Consider the following 21,861-nt stretch of genomic DNA (forward strand, 5'->3'; position numbering starts at 1 on the left):
AAAAGGGATATGTTACACCACTGAGTGGCAAAGTTGCATTTCAGATTGTCTATTTCCAAAATGCATGCCTTAACAGTTTCATTATTCTAATGTAACTCTAAATTAGATGCTTTTACACTACCCAATTGTAGTAAACAATTAATTGTGTAGATAAATGAGAATCCACTCCTGTTATTCCTCCATGGAACCCCATCTACTCAGTATTCTATGATGGCAGTTAACCCCTCCAGTACCTGGCTCCTGCCTGGCCTATGATTGCCCAGCTGTAGGCAGGACAAAATGCCTATAAATCGTTAAATTTTCCTGAATGAAAGGTAATGGCTCTGACAGCTTCAAAAATTTTCCATAAAGAACTTGTTGTTGTTGTTGTTGTTGTTGTTGTTATTATTATTATTATCATCATCCTTGCCTGTTCATATCAAAATACATTGAAGAATTAATTTAAAAAATTTCGTTTAAGAACAAAAACCATAAAGGAGAATTTTGAAAGTTGCCTAACTTCCAACAATAAAGTTGCTGGGAAGCATCTAATAAACATGTCAGAGGAGAATTTGGAGTTGGTACCTTTTTGATTTCCATGATTACTTGTTGTATAAAGCAAAAGCAAGAGGGTCTTTGTCTGAGTTGGACAATGAGCTTAGGTTTGTAAGAAGATTTCACCATAAAATGCAAGGACCACGATATAAGATCACAGTGTTTCTTAGAGTTACATTTTGGCCCTTGTACTTGGTGAGCAAAGAGGGGGAGATGAAGGGTTTCCCTGAGGTTTGAAGAGTGTTAATCAGAGGAGAGAATGCTTGGGTTTACAGATTGATCCATGTCAGGACGGACTGCTAGGTCCCAAATAATAAAGGCAGCCAGATATTCCTCACGCAACACGGCAGCATGCACACATATATGTATATATTTGTTTATGGTATGCAGGGTCCTCCAAAGTATAAGACTCAGGACAGAGGTTTAAGAGTGGAATTCTTAGTAGTCAACAACATTCCTAGATCTCTCTTGATGTAAATTGCTGTCAAATACATAGTAGATTTTGCTGTTTTTAATCTAATGCATGCCTTCATCATTTGTTCTTAATAGATTATATTTTAAAATTTGATACCAAATCTTCTGAATTTTTAAATCTCACTGATGACTGTGAATTACATGCAAATTTTATAAGAATTTCTTCATGGATTTAAAGTATTAGGCAAAATGCCCCCAAATACCATTTTCATTTACTACGTAGGAGAGCCATTCAAGTTTATAAATGAGTTGTCTATGTGGAGAGATTTTATAAATCTTACACACACACACACACACACACACACACACACACACACACACCTTTTCCATGGTTTCTGAAATCCGTACTTGTAAAGCAGTGAAATTACCATGGAGATTGGTCTTATCTATAGGGTGATAGCTAAGTATCTTGAGGTCAAAAAAGTAAGAATGCCCAAGGCAGATAGAGCTGAAAATTGGAATATAATCAGTGCTGGAAGTACCCTTTCACCAAGTAATCTTAAAAATAAATAATTTGTGTTAGTATGAAAGGAATACTGTCGTTTTGCAGCAAGGCATTGCACCAATTACCCTTGACCTGCCTTTGAGGCTTTCTGATTTTTATGAGACTTAAGTTGATATTTATTATTTTAAGCAATGCATTTATTCTAGCTAACTATTATTTTAATGGCAGAATAAAAAGCAAACTGACAATTTTATTTTCCCAGTGTTTTCTTTTTAATATCTACTCTATATAAACTGTTCGTGCAGAATAGCCTTGGATTAGCCGTATATGCTGTCATGTTAGACTAGGAATTTTAAAGCTGGAAAAAGCTTGGCCACGATTTCCTTTCTTTGTTTTAGCAGCAGAGTGTTCTTATGCAGCTGTAAGTTACTATGGAAACTCAGTATATACAGCCGGTCAGCGTACCGCTTGTTTCCTTGGAGGTATGGAAGGGTTGGAGACTAACATCACAACCGTCCCCTCCCCAGGGACATAGGAAGGGGCACCAAAGAATCATGAGCACATGGATTCCAAATGAATCTTCTAAATTTTCAAGGGAACACTTAGAAGGCAATAAAAGTTAAGTCCAGTGCTCAGTGTTCATAATCTGCCCTCCTGTAGCATCAGAAGCAGGAGTCCGAGTTCAGGGGTCTCCTGTTTCTTATATGGTGGTTTGCCCAGGTCATCCTGTACATCCTCTCCCTTCACCAAATTTGTGGTCGATAACCTTGCATTGCTCTTTCCTCCACGTGATTTCCCTTAGGGTTTCTGTGCTCTTGTCACCAGCAGCAAGCATTTCTCTGAAGTCCTTCTAAGCCCCAGTGGAGAAGAATGACTTTTTTTTCAAAAGGGAAAGGAGGATAAATTTATTTATCCTCTATTTTTATCTATGCACAGTTTACACAAACTCTTAGGATTTTTAGAAGTTTCTTCTACTTAAAGCTGGAGCGTTGAGCCCTCCCAGTAGGTAGATTTTTAATAAATATCTTTTTTAATCATTGGAAATTTTAAAAATACAAAAGAATAAAAGAAATATATCCATACTTCCATAACCCCTGTGACATCTTAGAATATTTTTCCCAGAGTCCTTTTTAAAAAATTATTTTTAGAAAAATCACTCTATTAATTCTGTGTAAATAAACCATGTGAATTAAAAATCTTCTCAAATCTCAGCATTCCATGTTTCAAGTGTGGATTTCAGTTCATGTCTCATTTATAAGGGCATGATTGATGAAATTCCTACTATAAAACATCTTTCATAACAGGGATTAGCATTTTCATTCATCTTCTCATTTCCCCACCTTCTGGTCTGGGTAGGTATGTTATTAGTTATGCCTGTTCAGGTGTTTGACAATGGAATTATCTTCAGTAACCAGTGTTTCCATTGTCTTTACTTTTATTTCTGTATAGAATTGGATTCTGCATCCATTCTTGGTCCCTTTTTTAACAATGCCTACCTTTTAATTTTGATGATATTGTTAATTACCTGGATTTTCTCATCAGGCATATTTAAGAAGTGCTACATTTTCTAAGCACTTTCATAGTTGAGAATATGACTGTTGATAAACAATCTTCACTAATAAAAGAGAAAGATGCAAATTGACTGTACTTTCACAATGCCCACCAGCCAATCAGGAGTGAGTATGCAAATTAACCCAACAAAGATGACAGGTTAATTTGCATGCGCAGGCACCAAGTAGTGGGGGGCGGGATGCTTGCATCGTCGCCATGGTGACGACACAGGAGTTCCGCACCGCCCCAGCTGCTCCCTGCCTCTGGGCAGCGTGGGAAGGCAGAAAGGCGGTTCTGGGCTGGAGCGAAGGTGGTGCCAGCAGCCAGGGGAAGGAAGGCCCATTCTTGCACAAGTCTTTGTGCATCGGGCCTCTAGTCATATATAATATTCTTTGTAGATAAGTGATAATATATAATATTCTTTGTAGGTAAACGATCATATATAATATTTCGCCATTGTCTTCTGACATTGGATTGTTCTATGTGGGAACCCAATGTACCCCTCAAAGATGTATTTTGCTGTTGATTTTTCTGTCTGAATGTTCATCTAATTTGTCATTCTCCAGATTCAATAGCTCAAATATATGCCTCACTATTAATAAATATACTTTCAATTTTCCAAGAACATGGTATAGTCTTGCAATCTAAAAATGGAGGCTGATTTTTCAGGGAAAATTTCCTATTATTTTATCTGTGAATGTAGTTTCTGTTCCCATGCGGGCTTGCTACGTCAAGAATGCCAGTTGTCTTAATGTTGGATCATCTTCGCTTGTCTTCTTCCCATGCAAGTTTTGCTCTAATTACTTTAGTCCCATTGCCTTTCCATCTCATCCACTGATTATCTCATCTCCTGTGTGTGAGCAGTTTGATTTTTAGTGGTGTCAATTATGTTACCGTGCTTTCTAGTTTATGTATTGGCTCTCTAATGACGTTGCTTTGGTCCCTGATTTGTTTTCTTAGGTCTCCTACCTCCCTTTTCATTTCATTCTATTGTTTTATCACCTAGTCTTTGACCTCTAGTTTTATTGACTTTATTTTCATATTAAATTAATGGATTGTGTGAAGCAACTTGAGGAATTTCCTTCTGCTTTACTTTTATATTTTCTTCTGGATGACGTGCTTTGTTTTACTCTCTCTCTCTCTCTCTCTCTCTCTCTCTCTCTCTCTCTCTCATGATTTCTGGCTGTAGTATATTTCTATATTCTGATATATGTCTTTTGTCTTGTTCAGGTGTAGGTGGCAGGTGTAGATGGCTCTGTTCAGACCCTATTTGTTCCAATGTGGTAGAAGTTCCTTCTAGATTAGTTACCCGCCGTCCTTCGACCCCTTGGGGTCCTGTTTGAAGACTGGACACTTCAGGCTTATGGATTTTTAATCACCAGCAGGAACGGTCACGGAGCGAGGTCAGCAGGAGCGGCTCAGTCTCTTGGAGAACAGGCCGCGGTGTTGCCAGGTGCTGCCCCCTACCCTCTTCCATAGGGAAGGGGCTTGTCCTCAGGTTGCCATGGTAGCCCCAGAGCCTTCACCTTAGTCAGCCCCATGGCCTGTGTGTCTCCCCAGCAGCCACTCCAGGCTCTCCTCACTCAGAAAAGGGAAAACTTAAGGCTGGTCCTAGGTCCTTCATTGCTTCAGGTAAGGAGGTGTTAATGAGAATACTTAGCCTTTTCCCCAAACTCCAGGACAATTTCCGGGGTTTAAAAGCAGATAAAGAACTAAATCCTACTCTACCTTTCTGCTCTACTCCAGAAATGTCTGTCTTGATTTATTTTTTCTTTTGCAGTTGACTTTACTTTTTCTTTTTTGGTTGCCGTGGTTGATTTTTGTGTATCTCTGTGTGTGCCCTGTGACATACCTTTTTATTTTATGAGATAGTTATATGTTAGAATTCATTATCTTCTCAGTTCAATGTGCAGGAAAGCTCCCTTATAGAACATCTACTATTCCCAAGAAACAAAAAATGATTTTTCTCATGCAATTTACTGTAGCTCTTCAATGTACATTAAAATATACACAGAAATAGTCCCCCTGCACAACAGCAATATTTCTTTAGACTTTTAAAATATCCGTACCTTTTACTTCAAATACCAAGAGGGCATAGTAGGAAACATTTGAGTAAGAGGAAATAATATCTCTCAAATTTCTGTCAATATGTTGTGTTGGAACCTGGAGAAGTTCCTTAATATAGTAATTATTTATGTCATCATATAACACACGAGTTAACACTTTTATCTTGTTTTTCTGAATATGTTTTCATTCTCTTCATTGATCCTATTAAAAATTGGACAAAGAAAAATGTTTCTAAATTATATGTGTATAGATGTATATTTTTGTGTCGATGTGTATATGTGGGCATTTTAAATATAGGTATTCTATATGATCATACAGTTTACATACAAACATATAGAAATGCACACACATCCAAGCAACTGTTGGAGAGTTGTCAGTAACAAATGGAGGCTATTGCTAGCACACAAATCGAGTTTCCAAAGACATAGCAATCACAACATATGCACATAGAATGAGGACCTTGAGATATTCCTACTGAAATTTTTATCACTGGTTTGAGCCTCACAACATTATTCTCCTAATTCCAGGTTTCACAATTAAAAAAGAGAAAAAGAAAGCTCAGTCTGAATTTAGAAAAAAAAAAAGCCTCCCTGATTAAAGAAAGAGCAGGGACTGAGGAAGGCTAATGGGATTATTTATCTGGATGAATATACACAGAGCTATTTCTGTGTACATTTTGATGCACATTGAAGAGCTACAGTAAATTGCATTTACTGTGAGGAGAGACCTCAAATAGTTTTGAAGCATATACAAAAGACTTGAAAATAAAGGTTGACGATCACATATTCTTCACCCCCATAGCACATGGCCAATAATTTTTACATAGGAGGAAAAAATTATTTGGGCTTATTGTGCTCACAATAAGAAGTACTAATGGGGTGTGGAAAATAAAATCAAAAGGTCTAAATTTTTCATTATTCTAAGATGAACGAAATATCATCTTTGCCAATTGTAGTAGAAGAGCTTATAGTTTAAAGCTTCTATATTCTATTATTGTGATTAGTATTAATTAAACAGAAAAAGTGGACCCTTATGTTCTTAATGTGTTCCTCACTTAGCTTTTCCATAACTATTACTCATTTGGAGACAGGAAATGAATAGAAAATGCTAAGAATAAAATCCATAGCTTAAAAAATACATGTTTTTTCAGAATAATGGCAGCCCCAGTCAATATTAATAGAAAAAGACTCAAGTGTAGTTTTATTTTCAATATAGAACACATTCTAGTCACTTGAGGTTAGAACCAAACTTCACCCAACCTATTTTTTTAGGAGAGTATAGACAGATATGTGTGAGAGACGATTTAAATAGAGAATGAAATGCAAATCTCAACAACCAACCCTATGGGGGAGGACAGGTGTGGAGGTAGGAAAGAGAAAACCAGAGAGAAATATTAAGCAGATTTCAAGTTACTTGTCACGTAAGAATAAGCCTGGAGATAAGTGTCGGATTGGGAACCTTATTAATAAAGGAGAAGGCGGATTATGCATTTAGTGATCAAGTTAGCTCAGAGATACTTTGGAAACAAAAGTTGGTGCAGAAAGAATTGAAACTATGACTTGAGAGAACAATTTCAAATCTATAAATTGAGCAGTCCATTAGAAACATAATTCCTTAAAACTGGGGTTTGGTTGAGGTAAGTTTTACATGGAAGCCTGAATTTATATGGAATATTTTTCATCCTATGACATGTTTTCTCTAAATATACATTCAATTCCATATTGCTTCCTCTGTACCAATCTGAATATGATTCCATATGAAACTATGGCTCCTTAAAGTGAAATTATCTGTTGATACAGCTGCAGCACTGAATTTAAAAGAACACCTTTATTTGGGATATAGAGGTAGCCCAATTGGCCAATAAGCATATTCTAGGCATTTGGTGTGGTCACTTCCTTCAGATATTTGCATTCAAAAGAAGACCAATAGTCTTATCTCCGCTATTTCAACAACAAAGTGACTAACTCCAAAGGCCTGGAGAGGGAGCGAAGGGTGTTAGGATCCAGGGAAAGGAGCCAGCCTTTCACTGTCCTCAAAAAATAAAAATGCAGCCACTCAAGGATCCTGCAGTTTTCATATTCCCCCCAATAAAACCTCACCAATCTGTTCTTGTGCTTGATTCTTTATCATTCACCAAAGTGGCTTGTGCTGCCTATTGTTCATTCATCTGCATAACTTTAAACATAACTTTTCAATTTTAAAGAGCTGTAATAAGTCTTTAGGATGTATAGCTTAGTCTCAAAGTTAAGGTCTTATGGAGAATATTAATTGTGTGTGTTAGAGGCCTATTGTAAAATTGACCCACATTTGTTATGCACATAAATAACTGGAAAATAATTGTTAAGTAACATATCTAAAGGTAAAAAGACTAAAAGTCATGTCTAAATAAGATTAGAGAATAGTATGGGACATTACTTAAAATGTATTATCCTATATAATAAAAGGCTAATATGCAAATTGACCAAATGGTGGAATGACTGGCCGCTATGACACTCACTGACCACCAGGAGGCAGATGCTCAATGCAGGAGTTTCCCTCTGGTGGTCAGTGCACTGCTACAGGGGGTGCGCTGCTCAGCCACAAGCAGGGCTGGTGGCTGGTGAGTGCAGTGGCAATGGCAGGAACCTCTCCAGTCTCCGTGACAGCACTAAGGATGTCTGGCTGATGGGCCTAAGCCATCGGTAGGACATCCCCTGAGGGCTCCTAGACTGCTAAAGGGTGCAGGCTTGGCTGAGGGGGGTCCCCCCACCTCCCCAGTGCATGAATGTTGTGCACTGGGCCTCTAGTGTGAAATAAAACTCATCATACTCTTTTTTTAAAAAAATTTTTCCCTTTATTGAATAAGATATTACAAATGTGTCCTTATCCCCCCAATGTCCCCATAATCCCCCAATCCTGCCCTCACCCTCACCCCCTGTTGTCCACATCCATCACTTATGCTTATATGCATGCATACAAGTCCTTTGGTTGATCTCTCCCCCTCACCCCCCCCACCCCCCCTAGAGACAGAGAAGCATCGATCAGATGCCCATCATACTCTTTAGGTTGTGTAGGCAGGACTCTCCCAAGCCCTGTAAGCTTGGGGACTGAGATTACAGAAGAAACTTTACTCTGCAAAGTTCCAGTCATTTGCCACAGTATAGACACTCCTTAGAAAAACAAATAAATTTACAGTAAAATTTTACCCAAATTTAAGGTTTAGTTGTACAATCTAACTAACAATTGTAGTATAGAAGTACCTTCCATCTTCCATCTGTTAGTCAATTCTAAATATAAGAAGCATATTCAAAAACAGAATTGTATCTTTCTATATTTCTGTTGCATATTAGTCATTATTCCTTCTTACCTCAGCTCCCAAATAAAAATAATGATCTATATATGCACTATAAGTACTTGAAAAGATCATGAGAAACCATAGTCTGATGGGAATGTGGATAATTTATTTATGGACATGAATTTTATTTCATCCAAAGAATAAAAGTATTAAAAAATCAATATATTGTCTGAAATTGTTGTAACATTGTATGTCTTAAGAAATTTTCTAAAGTGGCCTAATATTATGTAAATTGAACAATGTGATAAACTTGAATTCATGAAACTTTATCTTTATTAACTCATTAAGAGTTGCTGCCGACCAAATAGTTTAAAGAAGTGAAACAATTTCTTCTGCCAGAGTGAAAGAGAGAGGAAAGTATGTAATATCCAAACAGAATTAAAAAATAAATGCATATGCTGCAGGCCCCTTTAAGAATCACCATCTAGCTGATAAATAATGATATATTTGAAAGATATCTTAAATTACAAGTTCTATAAAAATTGGGCTCAGAGAGAGCATTACAAAGAGCAGGAAAATCCATTGTCAGCTTCACGAAAGACAGAATTTCAAGGAAGAGGAGGTATTTGAGCTCCTCTTAGAGAATGAATAAAAATCACATCATCTGAGGAATGCAATTCCATCAGGAATCCATAATCAGAAAAATGCTGGAGAAAGGTATTCACAGCCATTGATAAGCCACATTCGCTCTTTAGTCCCAATTTCAATTTGTGTTGAGATTATAGACCCACAGAGCTGTGAAAGGGGTAAGGTGATTATTATACCTTGGTCCTAAATACTAGGAAGCAGTCATAAAATGGGATGAATAGATCTTCACCTGCTGATCACAGAAAAAGACAAAGAGACCAAATAAGAAGAGGAAACCCGGGTAAACTTCATTTGTCCACCCTCCATCAGAATAGCATAATGATCAAAATTACGTTAAGCCATGTATTGATTTCATGTTCATGGGATAAAGCCTTTTCCCCCAAGGACTTACAAACTAATGCTAAGGTAACCATGTCTACTGCTATAAAACAGGTGAAATAAATACCACAGGTATTCTTAAAGGAGAAAACAATTTACAAGAAAAATAATCAGGACATCCTTTTTGAAGGATAGATAGGGTGTCTAGACTCAAGATGGAAGGGAAAACAGTTCAAGATGAGAAACTAGAATGAACAAAGAGTTGGAATTAGTAAAGGGCCTGCCTCAGAGAATTATAGTGAATATAAAATTAAAAAGTATGGAGACTAATAAATTGGGCATGGTCAGCTCTCAGTAAACATTGACTGCCGGGAGCCGGTCCATCCTTGCTGTTTCAAGGGACCTGGCATATATGGCATACTGTTCTTAATATGTTTGCTCACCTTCTTGGCACTATGTGTTTTAACCAAGGTCACCTCTCTGAGAAAGGTTGTTTCCCCAGGTAGGGATTTTCCCCTGAAGTTAGGGAGGGAATAAAACCCCTTAACTAAGTGCCAGGTGGGTAATTAATCACTTTAACTAGGAACAATCATGCTTAAGCTACATAATCTTTACTCCCTGCAATGGAGATAAGAAACGCCCTAACCTTTGGAATAGAGATTGATAGGATTGGAATCAACTGGTATAAATACAGATGTAACAAGACAACAGGAGACAGAACCTAGACACAGAGCCTACACAGAACCTAGAGACAGAAGAACTTCGCTGGAGAGAACATGGCGAAAGATCCTGTACAGAAACTGGCCACAGAACCTAGAGACAGAACCTAGCGAGAGAACCTGGCTGAAGAACCTAGAGACAGAACCTGGCTTCAGAACCTGGATAGAACATGGCAAGAGAACCTGACTAGAACCTGGTGACTGAACCTGGCTGGAGAACCTAGCAAGGGAACATGGCTCCAGAACCTGGCTGGAGAACCTGGAGAGCCTGACTGGAGAACCTAGCAAGAGAACATGGACACAGAACCTAGCTAGAGATCCAGACCAGAACTTTGCTGGAAATCCTGGCTAGAGATCCTGGCTAGGCTGTTGATCAACTGAAAGCTGTCTCCGTGTCATTCCTTCTTCGCCGACTCCGTCCACACATTTGGGGACCCCTGGACCTGCTGGGGTTGGACCCCGGCAATTGACTATTGGCTAGTAAATACACAGTCAACATCTGATATAAAATTGAGGACACAATCCAAATGAAACAACTAATATATTTGCTCAGAGACATTCAAGAAATATTTCTGACCTTTTGGGATCATTGTAAAGGGACTGTAAAAAGTTTCATACTAATATTATTATCATTTATAAAGAAAAAATTTAGCCCAGTGTATAATGAGGATACATTTGCTTTAGAAAATTTCTCAGACATACCTTTTATCATGTCTTTAATTTATGAATATTACTGCCTCCCAGCCAAGTCATCTAAATTAATTTTCCACTGAGAAATATTTAAGAATTTAAAAGTTGTTTAGTACTCTAGGTCCAAATATTTAATTAAAATTTAGGGAAATAAGACATGGCAGGAGGGAGGAAGGAAGAATGGAGGGGGATGGAGGGAGGGAGGGAGGGAGAGAGAGAGAGAGAGAGAGAGAGAGAGAGAGAGAGAGAGAATTGTGATTGATATTTTCAAAATCATTAAGTAGAAAAACTAGAACTTGAATCCTGGGAGCTTCCTACTAGCTCTCCCATCAAAGATTATAAATTCACTTTGACATCAAGGGTTTTTGCTGATTGTGGTTGGAAAGAGCAAAATACGGTGGTTACTCAAAGGAGCAAAAAATAGTACTCCTTATTCATTGAGCATAACAACAAAAATGACAAAAATACAAGCTAACTTTATATATGGTTACTAAAAATGCATATTTATGTCCTCAGTGGAAAGGAGATCAAGGCTGCTACTGGGCTGTGCATATAACCTGGGTCAATATGAATATTCAATTCTGACATCACTTTAAGATTCCAGTGGAAGAGGATGAACATTGCTTTTTAAAATCTTCCTCTCTCAGGCAGAGTTTTGAGGGTCCAAACCTAAGAGATTCATCAGCAAGGGTGTGTTACATTATATTTGTAAATTTCTTTCAGCTGCAAATTTCTATTACAGAATTACTAGCATTATGATAATTAAGACATTAAATCACACTAGGATATCACACACCATGCTGAGAAAATGATAATACAAATTGCTAGGACAATACCAATGTGTCCACCATAGGAGGGACAGTCATTTTTTGTACCCTGTTACCACAGCCAATGTCAACAGGGCATGAGTCTATCCCATTAACTAAATCCTAATGAAACTGGAATTACAGGGACAGGAAGCTGCTGCTTCTATGCTCAGGGCTGTCTTCAGTCCTATCGGCATGTCTTTATTTACCTTATCAGTAGTATAGTTTTCATAGTTTTATGTTCTTTTTCAGGGCAGGTCAATTGGATACCATTACTTGGATATTCACAATGTTTAGTCTGTGTAGTTTTTTTTCCCAAAAGTGTTTTTTCCCTCTTTCTCTCTCTCTCTGTTTTTCTTCTGGCAAAACACCACGAACTGAAACTGTTTAACTGCATTTGGTGGTGGGGAGGGGGTGAGAGGAGCAGGAAATAGATAAATAGATGTGTTCTAAAGTAGTTCTTATATAACAAACTAAGGGTTTAGGGGAATTATTTGAATTACAAATACTTCCTATCCCAGAGCAGTGTTTTTAACTCAGTGCAAACCTTCGCATGCAAAATCACACCTCAGGCCACTCACTTTTGTTCCTGTCTCCGCAGTTCCGCCCTGGTTCTTGAATCACCCCTCCAACCTCTACGCCTACGAAAGCATGGACATCGAGTTTGAGTGCGCGGTCTCGGGAAAGCCGGTGCCCACCGTGAACTGGATGAAGAACGGAGACGTGGTCATTCCTAGTGATTATTTTCAGATCGTGGTAAACATCTCTTCTCATATTCGCTTTCCAATCCCACTCATCGCTGACTATGTTTTCAGGCGTATTCCTGTCCTGGGAAGGAGGTTCCTGTCTGGCATTGGTGTGATGTGTTGAAAACAACTCTCCTAAGAAAGCAAATGACGCTGGACTTAGAATTTTTGAGCTGAAAAGAGTGATCAAACAGGACCCCTCCCTTTGGTTAATCCTCACCCAATAATATTTTCCCCATTGACTTATTTAGAGAGGGTGGAAAGGAGGGAGAGGGGGAGAGAGATGGAGATGGAGATGGAGATGGAGATGGAGATGGAGATGGAGATGGAGATGGAGATGGAGATGGAGATGGAGTTGGAGAGAGAGAGAGAGAGAGAGAGAGAGAGAGAGAGAGAGAGAGAGAAAGAGAGAGAGAGAGATTGGTTGCCTTCCACATATACCCCGACTGGGGCCAAAGATTGAACACACTTTTGATTGTGAATCAAACGCAAGACCTCTGGTCTGACTGTGAGCTGATACTCCAACCACTGAGCAACACAAGCCAGCCTCCCCATCCCTTTTTGTTTTTAACAGACAAGGTTTTAAACGAGGACTTAGGACTTATTTCCAAGTATTCTCATTGCTGTTCTTGGGAAAACAGTTTAGGCCCTTGCTCTGGACTATGTGAAGCCAGGAATCTGTTATTGCCGAGACTTACCTATTGTAATGGAGTTTCATTAGATGTGCTACTGTGATTGCGGTAGTCTTACTTGCCTTCCATCAAGGACCAGCTGAGCTTATGTAAGAGTACACAGGGCAGGGGTGATGCTGACAGTGATGGTGGTAGTGGCCATGGCAGAGAAGCCAGAGTTGACATTGCGTTATAATTTTGAACATTTTAAAGCTAAGAGCAGTAGTTCTCGTTTACTCTAAGTGTCCATACACACTAGGTTCCTATCCTTGTGGGAGATAATAGGAGCATTGGTACCCTAGTCACTGAGTTGTTGTCCTATTCATAGTGAAAGCTCAGTGCTATATTATTGTTGTTCTTTTGACTGTTACCAGCAGAATTCTTTGCTCAATGGTAAATGCTCTATGAAAACTGTCCTTGAGATGCCGGTTAGCATTGGAGGTTTTGAATTCACACATATACACATATGAGAAACACTTTCCAATTGTTAAAGAACGTTTGCAGCCAAAGAAAGGTATGTGGGGTTCACATCTGTCAAAAAAGAGTGTTCTTCTAAGCCAGGTCTCCCCATAGAATGGGGCTGGAACATAGGTGCCCTGTGGGCTGAGGCTCAAGCCCTCTCCATGGCCTTATGCCCCTCCCCCCCCCCCCCCCCCCCCCGGCCCCTGGCTCTCCATGCTGGATCCCTTTGCCATGATCAGTCAACTTTCAGGAACTTCCATGGCCTCTCCGTGCCTGCACTATGCCATACTATAAGGATTCTTAAGGGATAAACCCATAAAAAAATTTTTGTCACTTTTATCACCACTTATTTTTCTCCCACTTTTAGTCGCATTTGTTTAATTGCTGGGGAATAGAGTAAGAAAGGGAAAATTTTTAACTTTTGAATGTCACACCAATCCATTAGTTCCTTTAAGTGTGATGCTATTTCGACTACCACTGAATTAAAAATGGCCTGCCAAGGGGCAACTTGTTGTTTATGCCTAAAATATATGCTACTTGCACATAAAAGAAATTACTGAGTGCCCTTAAGGACACATGATAAAATGCAACATTTATGTTTTTCTACAGTTTGAATAATCTTTCTCCCAGCATGACTCATTACAGCCAACCTCTTTCAGTGTTTCTTTTCTTAAGGTGAAAAGAAAATGTATAGTAGGAGCCCCATTCACATTAAATTGTGCTTAAAAATATTTCCCCAATCGCTCCAGAAATCAGAGAGCCATTGTCTGTTGTACAGGTAACATTTAGCACAGATAGTAACTTACATGTGAATTTTTAATTAGAAGTTAGTCAGCTTTATCTAAGAATTTTAAATCAGCCAAGAACCGACTCCAAGAGACTAAAAACAATTAAGAATTCCCCACGAGGTAATATTTATCTCTTAATGACTTCAGGGAAAGTGATTTAACACATCTCACTTACTGAACTAATTCTTGCACTAATATGAAAGATAAACTGAGTTAGTATAATTAAATGCTCTCTCCAGTTCATTTTACCATCCATCCTTAAAAAAGATGGTGGCTCGACTTATATGAAATAAATGATAACCTTGCTTTCTGTAATTTATTGATTACTGAAGGTGAAACATTGTAGTCATATAACAGGATGCAATGGGCATAAAATATCCACCCAGCTCCCCTACAAATTCCGAAATTGTACATGTCAAGGCAATGAAAATTTCAAAAGGATTTTCAGACATTTTTTCTTGATAAACAATTCTAGGAAATATCTACCCGTGATAGAAGCTGCAAAGAGGGGTGTTTTTGTTTCTTTGTGTGTGTGTTTTTTCCCCCCCCAGTAGCTGCCTAACCTCAGCTTCTTTCAAAAACAAGTCAAAGAATGAGATTTCTTTTGTTGCTACCCTTTGCTTCTTCTGTACCTAATAGAAGAGTTTCCTGTTTACTGCTCTTTTAGACACTGAGGAGGTTGTGTATTTTGGGAAGTAGATTTTTCATTGCAGAACTAGGTCAAGTTGATGCCCTGGGATTCAGCACGGTATTCAGAAGCTCTGACTTTCCCAGGTGACACAGGACATATCTGTGAGGCTGGGATGATCATGGCCTCCCTTCTTGTTTCTTCTGTGAAGTTTTATTAAAATGTGTTTATGTTCATTTTTTCTTTGAGTTTTTTTCTTTTTAAAATATTTCACTTCGCCTTTTCTTCTCTCTAGGGAGGAAGCAACTTGCGGATCCTTGGAGTGGTCAAGTCGGATGAGGGCTTTTATCAGTGTGTGGCTGAGAATGAGGCTGGGAATGCCCAGACCAGTGTACAGCTTATCGTCCCTAAGCCTGGTAAGAGGAGGGGGGACTGCTCCGGTGCCTGTGGTTACAGTTATTCATGATCTGCTTCCCAAACCTATGGTTTTCCCTGTCTCTCAGTCGATTGGAAATTATATAATTAATTAGTTAATTAAATTATACATTTGTGTGTTGAGAGTATATTTTTCCTAGCAAATTACATATACATATGTATATAGTTAAATGGATAGCTAAGTAGATATATATCTTAGCTATCTATTTATCTACATATAACCATCCAGTAAGATATAATCATCATCATGAATAATAGGTACTTCTGGTTGTGAAGACAATGACCACTAAATCACTATGTTCTCCCCTCTCTTTTGTAATCTCCTTTTTCTTCAGCATTTTATATAAATACTAGAGGCCTGTTGCATGAAGAGATTCGTTCAATAGGCCTTCCCTTCCCCTGGCTGCCAGGACCGGTTTTTCTGTGGCACCAGGGACCCAGGCTTTCGCTCTGGATGGAGCCTTTAGTCTTCGCAACTCTGGAAGGAGCCTTCAGTCTTCACTCCGCTGCTTCGCCCCTGTGTATGCAAATTAGCTGCCATCTTTGTTGGGTTAATTTGCATACTCTCCTGATTGGCTGGTGAGCGTAGCAGAGGGATGGTTAATTTACATGTTTGTCTATTATTAGGTAAGATATATGTGTGTATGTATATACACACATGTGTAAACATATATATGTTTACACACATATGTAGTCTTGAGTTGGTAAAAGTTGGTCAAAAAATATCTTGAACATAAAAATATTTTTCTTAATCTTTCCTGCAGTAAGTTTAGTAGAAAGTAGCTGAAATGTATGAAACAGTCTTTCTTTTAAAAAAATATTTTTATTGATTTCAGAGAGGAAAGGAGAGGGAGATAGAGATAGAAACATCAATGATGAGAGAGAATTATTGATCAGCTGACTCTTGTATGCCCCACACTGGGTATCAAGCCCACAACTCGGGCATGTGTCCTGACCGGGAATTGAACTGTGACCAACTGATTATAGGTCAATGCTCCACCACTGAGCCGCACTGGCCAGGCAGCATAGTCTTTCTTCGCTTTCCATAATTTAAGTGGCTATCAAGGTGTTATATTTTGTGTATCTCTAATCAAATATCTGAAGACTCAGACTCTCTTAGTGCTTATAAGGATGGCTTTTTCTTTTTTCCTTATTATAACAAAAAAAGCAACAGTCAAAGGTGAGTAAAGGAACCATCTAGGTATGAAAAAGGATAATTAACTTCTGTTCGAGATCACTGATTTCTCTGATAGACTACTTCTCTCTCCACTTAATGTGCTTTAAGCATCAGTGTGCCTTCATGTGTGTGACTGAGTACATGCTCTTGTGCTGAAGCAGTAACGGATAAGTAGGAGAAAAGGAATCTCTAAACTCACGGTCTGTAATGTGAGCCATGGTTTAAAAACTGTGCATCATCTCATTAGCAATGGCAGTGGGGCCCCCTTGATGTTAATACTGGCTGCAACTCGAGTCCCAAATTCTGGTTACCATCGATGTCCAGCCATGGCCATAAAGCTGAGGAAAATGCACGGTAAGTAATCCCCTGTTTCTAAAGAAAAGAATGAGATACAGTTTTTTAGGATTTGTGGAACTGACCAGAGTCCCAGTGATCATCTCATAGTCAATTGCTCATGAGGATTCTCTGAAGTGCTGAAATCCACAGGATTAGAGATTGTCATGGTATTTTCTCCCCCCACAAGCCAAGTTGTAGAGACACTAAGAAAACCCCTTGAACAGTGTGTGTGTGTGTGTGTGTGTGTGTGTGTGTGTGTGTGTGTGTACTAGGGTGCTAGCAAAAAATGTGAAACGGCAACTCATTCTGAGTGAAAGTTCTCTGGAACATCCCAACATGCTGGTAGAGAAAGGGGGAGGCAGCTGTGGGGACAAGCTCTGCTTCCCCCTGTGGGAAGAACACAGGCGTGAGCTGCATGGGAAGAAAGCCAGGCTGCAGGCATCTTGAAGGGACCCTGCCCAAGAGGTCCTGCTCGCTGAGCCCAATCCACCCAGAAGGCTAGAGGGCCACTGTCTGGGGTGGAGCTGAACTGGGGAGCCAGTGTGCAAGGTCAGCTGGACCATACCTTGCCTGTTTCAAGGAAGGATCCAGTGATGGATTCCTAAGGTGGAGGCGAGCTGCCCCACAGAAAAGAGGCATGCAGAAACCTTCTGCAATGGTCGATTTTTAAGAGCACAAGTTGAGAAAAACAGCCTTTGTATCTTTATTCTAATTCTGTCCTCTCTTCTCTGATCCTGGAAAAGCCATAAGCAGAGGAAGGGAAAATATATCGAAGAGACTGAAAAAACAGGTGACAGATAGTCCCACTACCCCTTCCCCATTCCTGGTCTCAGGCCTACTCTGGGATATGGGAAGAAATTTTACAGTGAACATTAGGTTAATGTTTGATTTAGCTCTCGTGTGTGTGTGTGTGTGTGTGTGTGTGTGTGTGTGTGTGTGTGTGTGTCCCAAGTTGCTATCAGAGGTAAGAAATAGATCTGACAAAGTGTCTTTGAAAGTAGATGCTTATAATATTTCAGTAGTTTGGCTTATTCAATAGACCAATTATAGAAATTCAATGTCACTTCCAGCCTTACCAACAGGCAGCCCTTTATGAGTGGCATCTTGCACTCCACTAGGGCCCTGATTCATTTGGTCTGTGTGACTGTAAAAGAGCGAGGCTCTCCAGGGTAGGAGCATCCTTTACCTTCTCACTAGGGGAAGCCTCAGAAAATCTCAGTAATTCATTCCTCTCCCATCTAGATGGTAAAGTGTTGTCAGTAGATTCTTCACTCTTTGTCGCTGTTTTTCATACTTGGCATTGGGTTAGAATGAGAGTAAAAGAAAATAAAGACAAACATCCAAAAGTGTGACAGGACACCATGGTGACTATCTCACATGGCCCCTTATAAATGACTAGAGGCCCGATGCATGAATTCTTGGACAGGTAGGGTCCCTAGGACTAGCTGGTGATCAGGGTTGATCTGTGGAGCAACCGGTGGGATGATCGGGGGGACCCGCTGGCACCCGCCTTGGCTGGCCTGGGGCCTGCAGGCTGGGGGCAGCTCCTGCATTGAGAATCTGCCCCCTGGTGATCAGTGCACATCATAGTGAGCGGTTGTTCCACCGGTCGTTCTGCCATTCGGTCAATTTGCATATTGGGCTTTTATTATATAGGATGGGTTGCTTTTTCCTGCTTTATTCAATCAGGTCTTCAAAGAATAGCTCCCTGATTTCTTAGAGGTGCAGGGTGGGCTGCGTGCACAGATGGGAGAGGCCAGCTCTCGTATGAATGCGGCCCTGAGGCTGACCATGATGGGAAGGACAGAGCTTTCTCTGGCTAAGCTTTACCAATAAACAGCCGCCGTGTATTTGGGACACACTGTGGGCCCGCGCTACCCAGCCATTCAGCTCTGGCCTGTGCACAGGCTCGCGGCTGAGTTACTCTTGGCAACCGCCACAGTCTGCTTCTCCCTGAAGCACACCCTGTGACCCCTGGGAGCCAGGGCCCATTGTTGGGATATTTACATAAGCCTAGTGAGGTTTCAGCATAGCCTTTCGTTGTATAATTAGCGATTCTCTCTTTAGCCATTAGTGATTTAGGAACTAAACATTATCTACTGAATTAAATTATGGTAATGACTTATTTTTCTCTACAGAAAATTAGTTTGGGAAAAACATTGAACTATGTGCACTGTAACATGTGAGCTATGTACCTGCTTTCCAGATAAAGAAACTCAATGGTATTTTAAAAAAATATTACACGACAGGAAGTTCTATCAATAATATATATATATATATATATCACTACAACCCCACATAAGGATGCAAACTGCTTACTGTCTCTCCATATATGCCTACACATGCACCTGCACACACAGAGAATGGCCCTCTGAACACTTAAGTATACTTTGCATATACATCAAAAATACTCTGCTATATTCTGTAAGGGGTGATGAATGCAAATTAAAATAGTTTAACTGATTTATATCACTTGTGTTGTCTAATAACCTCATCCAAGAACTAAGGAAAACTTAATTGTTGTTTTTGTTGATCTATTTTAGTGCAGGGGGCCATTGGTTCAGATGTCCCCTTTTCAAATAAGTCCCCTATTCAATGAATAACCCAGCCAAAAAGTGTCAAGAATCAATGTTGTCACAAGAATAAGAAGTTCCAATAGCCAGGTAAGCAATAAGTTAGCATCTAGTTGGTATAGCAGATGCTAATGCATTAATTACCCTGAGTCACCATCCAATAAGTCAGATTTGGCAGAGATGGTAATTAAATTAAAAAGACTCTGGTAGCTGGGGCAAACTGTTAGCAATTGTCTGGTGCTAGGAGGAGGAGAGTAAGGGAAAAGGCAGAAAAGATCAGTAGATATAAGCTGTTATCTCTGAGTTAGCTCTCCTGGTTCTAGCTGTTGAGTGGCATTCCATTTCCTAGCAATCGTCTGCCATGGAAGGTAATCAGAATACCTAACTGTTGGGCAGGGAAGTTGAGGGACAGGGAGCTGGCAATGCAGCCATGATTGTGGCATATGTCGTCTAGAATATTTTTTAAAATATTTTTTATAGATTTCAGAGAGGAAAGGAGAGGGAGAAAGAGCTAGAAACATCAATAATGAGAGAGAATCATTGATTGGCTGCCTTGTGCATGCCCTACACTGGAGATTGAGCCCACAACTCCGGCATGTGCCCTGACTGGGAATCGAACTCGTGACCTCCTGCTTCATAGGTCGATGCTCAACCACTGAGCCACACCGGCTGGGCAGTCTGGAATATTTTTAATTTAATGACAGAAATGGGTGAAATTTTCATGGGAGAAATAATACATTTTCATATCTACTATGCACAAAAGGCTATATGAATGCAAATGAAGCGACTCTATTATAAATATTATGTCTCCTATGTTAATATTGAATATTTTCTAATTCTGGCTTTGTTTCTTTCCTTCAACAATGTAACACAGAAGTTTCCCACTATAGGATGAGAAATACATTGGCTAGGCATTTAGAAAAATGTGAGCTGTCCTCCCTGGAAAAGATTAGTGATTAAAAATGATGTTGAATTTAAGCATTTTATTAAGACAGTATGTCATAGAGCCTAAAATTAGCAAATGTGTTTTTAATTCAGTCATGAACATTGAGGCATCAAATCAGAAGTCATTTGCTTCTGTTTTTGTAACTTGTTCCCTATCAATATGAAAATACCTTGCAATCCAAATGGACAAGAGGAATATTTGTATGCATACCCATATAATTATTGTATATTAACTGCACCTAATTATAGTGTTTCTTACTAAAGTGCTGACTCTTAACATAATAACTTTGGTGGAATTATGTGAATCAATGAAAAATTATACAATTAGTCTTAACACTTCAAGATCTATTAGAATTTGATTTTTCATTGTATTACCACATAAGCAACTATAAAAGATAATGTAACTAAAGGTAAAGGGATGTACTTCTTAATCTGGTCTCAGTCACTGGTGGCCAATTAAGTTGAATTTTTGTCTCTTAATCGGAGAAGGATTACTATGATTTAAACAATTTGATCTCAGTTGTATTTAGTGTGAGATCCAATTGTTCCTGGCGTTCTGTAAATAATTAAGAAGAGTCAGGTCCAGGACTGATGGACTCAACCTGGAAAATCAATCATTAGACAGTTTCACACAAACTGAGATGTCCATTGAAACTACAGAAATTCTCTTTAGAGTTCCATCATGTGTCTCAATGAATAAAAGTGCAATTTAGTATTTCTGAAACATAATTCCAATGTAGGGATGTCTAGCTATCAGTTTTCCAAGAAGGGTTTCCCTTACAACCCTTAGTAATTAACTATAGCTCACAGGATACAGAGCCAATTTCTGTAGGATGGCTATTAACTTTAATAAATATGGCTATGACTTTATTAAATCCACTGAAAAATTAATTTTGCTTTTTGCTTGTCAAAGGTTAAGGTAAAAAATAAAAAAAAGATATTTTCTACCTCAAAGTCTCCTTTCCTGTAGAGAAATATTGACAAAGTAACTCTTTCCCTGAGTGGTCAATGATGGTCCACGTTTGGCATAAACCAGTCATTTGATCTTTTGCTATCTAATATTTATCTAGTATATGAGATGTGGACACATCTAATCTCTACATTGTTCTCTAGTTTACCTATAGAGACTTAAAAACATACTGCAATATAGAAAATATTATGAGCAGAATCATGGATGGTATTGCCTAACCTTTCCAAGTCTCCATTTCCTTAGCTGTAAAATTCAGTAGGTAATTGTCTCAAAGATTTAGTGCAATAAATGTATGTAGAAGGGACCTGTAGGCTGTAAATTACTGTACAAATGTTAACAATTACAGTGTTCTGTTGTTTGGTATCATCTTAAGAAAAATAGCAGGCATATTTATTGGGATGGTACAGCGATAGCTTTCTCCTAGCATAGTTTTTCATCCTCCATGAATAATTTTAATAAATATTTCAACAACAGTATCCATTCAAAGTTTAGGGTTTTTAGCTCAATGGACAAGGTGAAGGTCATGGTCTCTTTCACCGTGACTGCTAGTGGAGAGGTTTGCAAGGTTTACAGCATCAGTTTATTGACTTACGTATTTCATTTT

General features: G+C 39.0%; 1 protein-coding gene across 1 annotated transcript in view; it reads left to right on the forward strand.

Moving 5' to 3' along the window:
* Nucleotides 1-21,861, forward strand: part of DCC (DCC netrin 1 receptor) — a 576,336-nt gene that overhangs the window by 222,467 nt on the left and 332,008 nt on the right. The window contains exons 6-7 of the mRNA XM_059704942.1: nucleotides 12,128-12,282; nucleotides 15,117-15,237. Of these exons, the coding sequence (XP_059560925.1) occupies nucleotides 12,128-12,282; nucleotides 15,117-15,237 (276 nt within the window). The remainder of the gene's footprint in view (nucleotides 1-12,127; nucleotides 12,283-15,116; nucleotides 15,238-21,861) is intronic.

The sequence above is a fragment of the Myotis daubentonii genome, chromosome 8 (genome assembly GCF_963259705.1).
Source record: "Myotis daubentonii chromosome 8, mMyoDau2.1, whole genome shotgun sequence".
NCBI lineage: Eukaryota > Metazoa > Chordata > Mammalia > Chiroptera > Vespertilionidae > Myotis > Myotis daubentonii.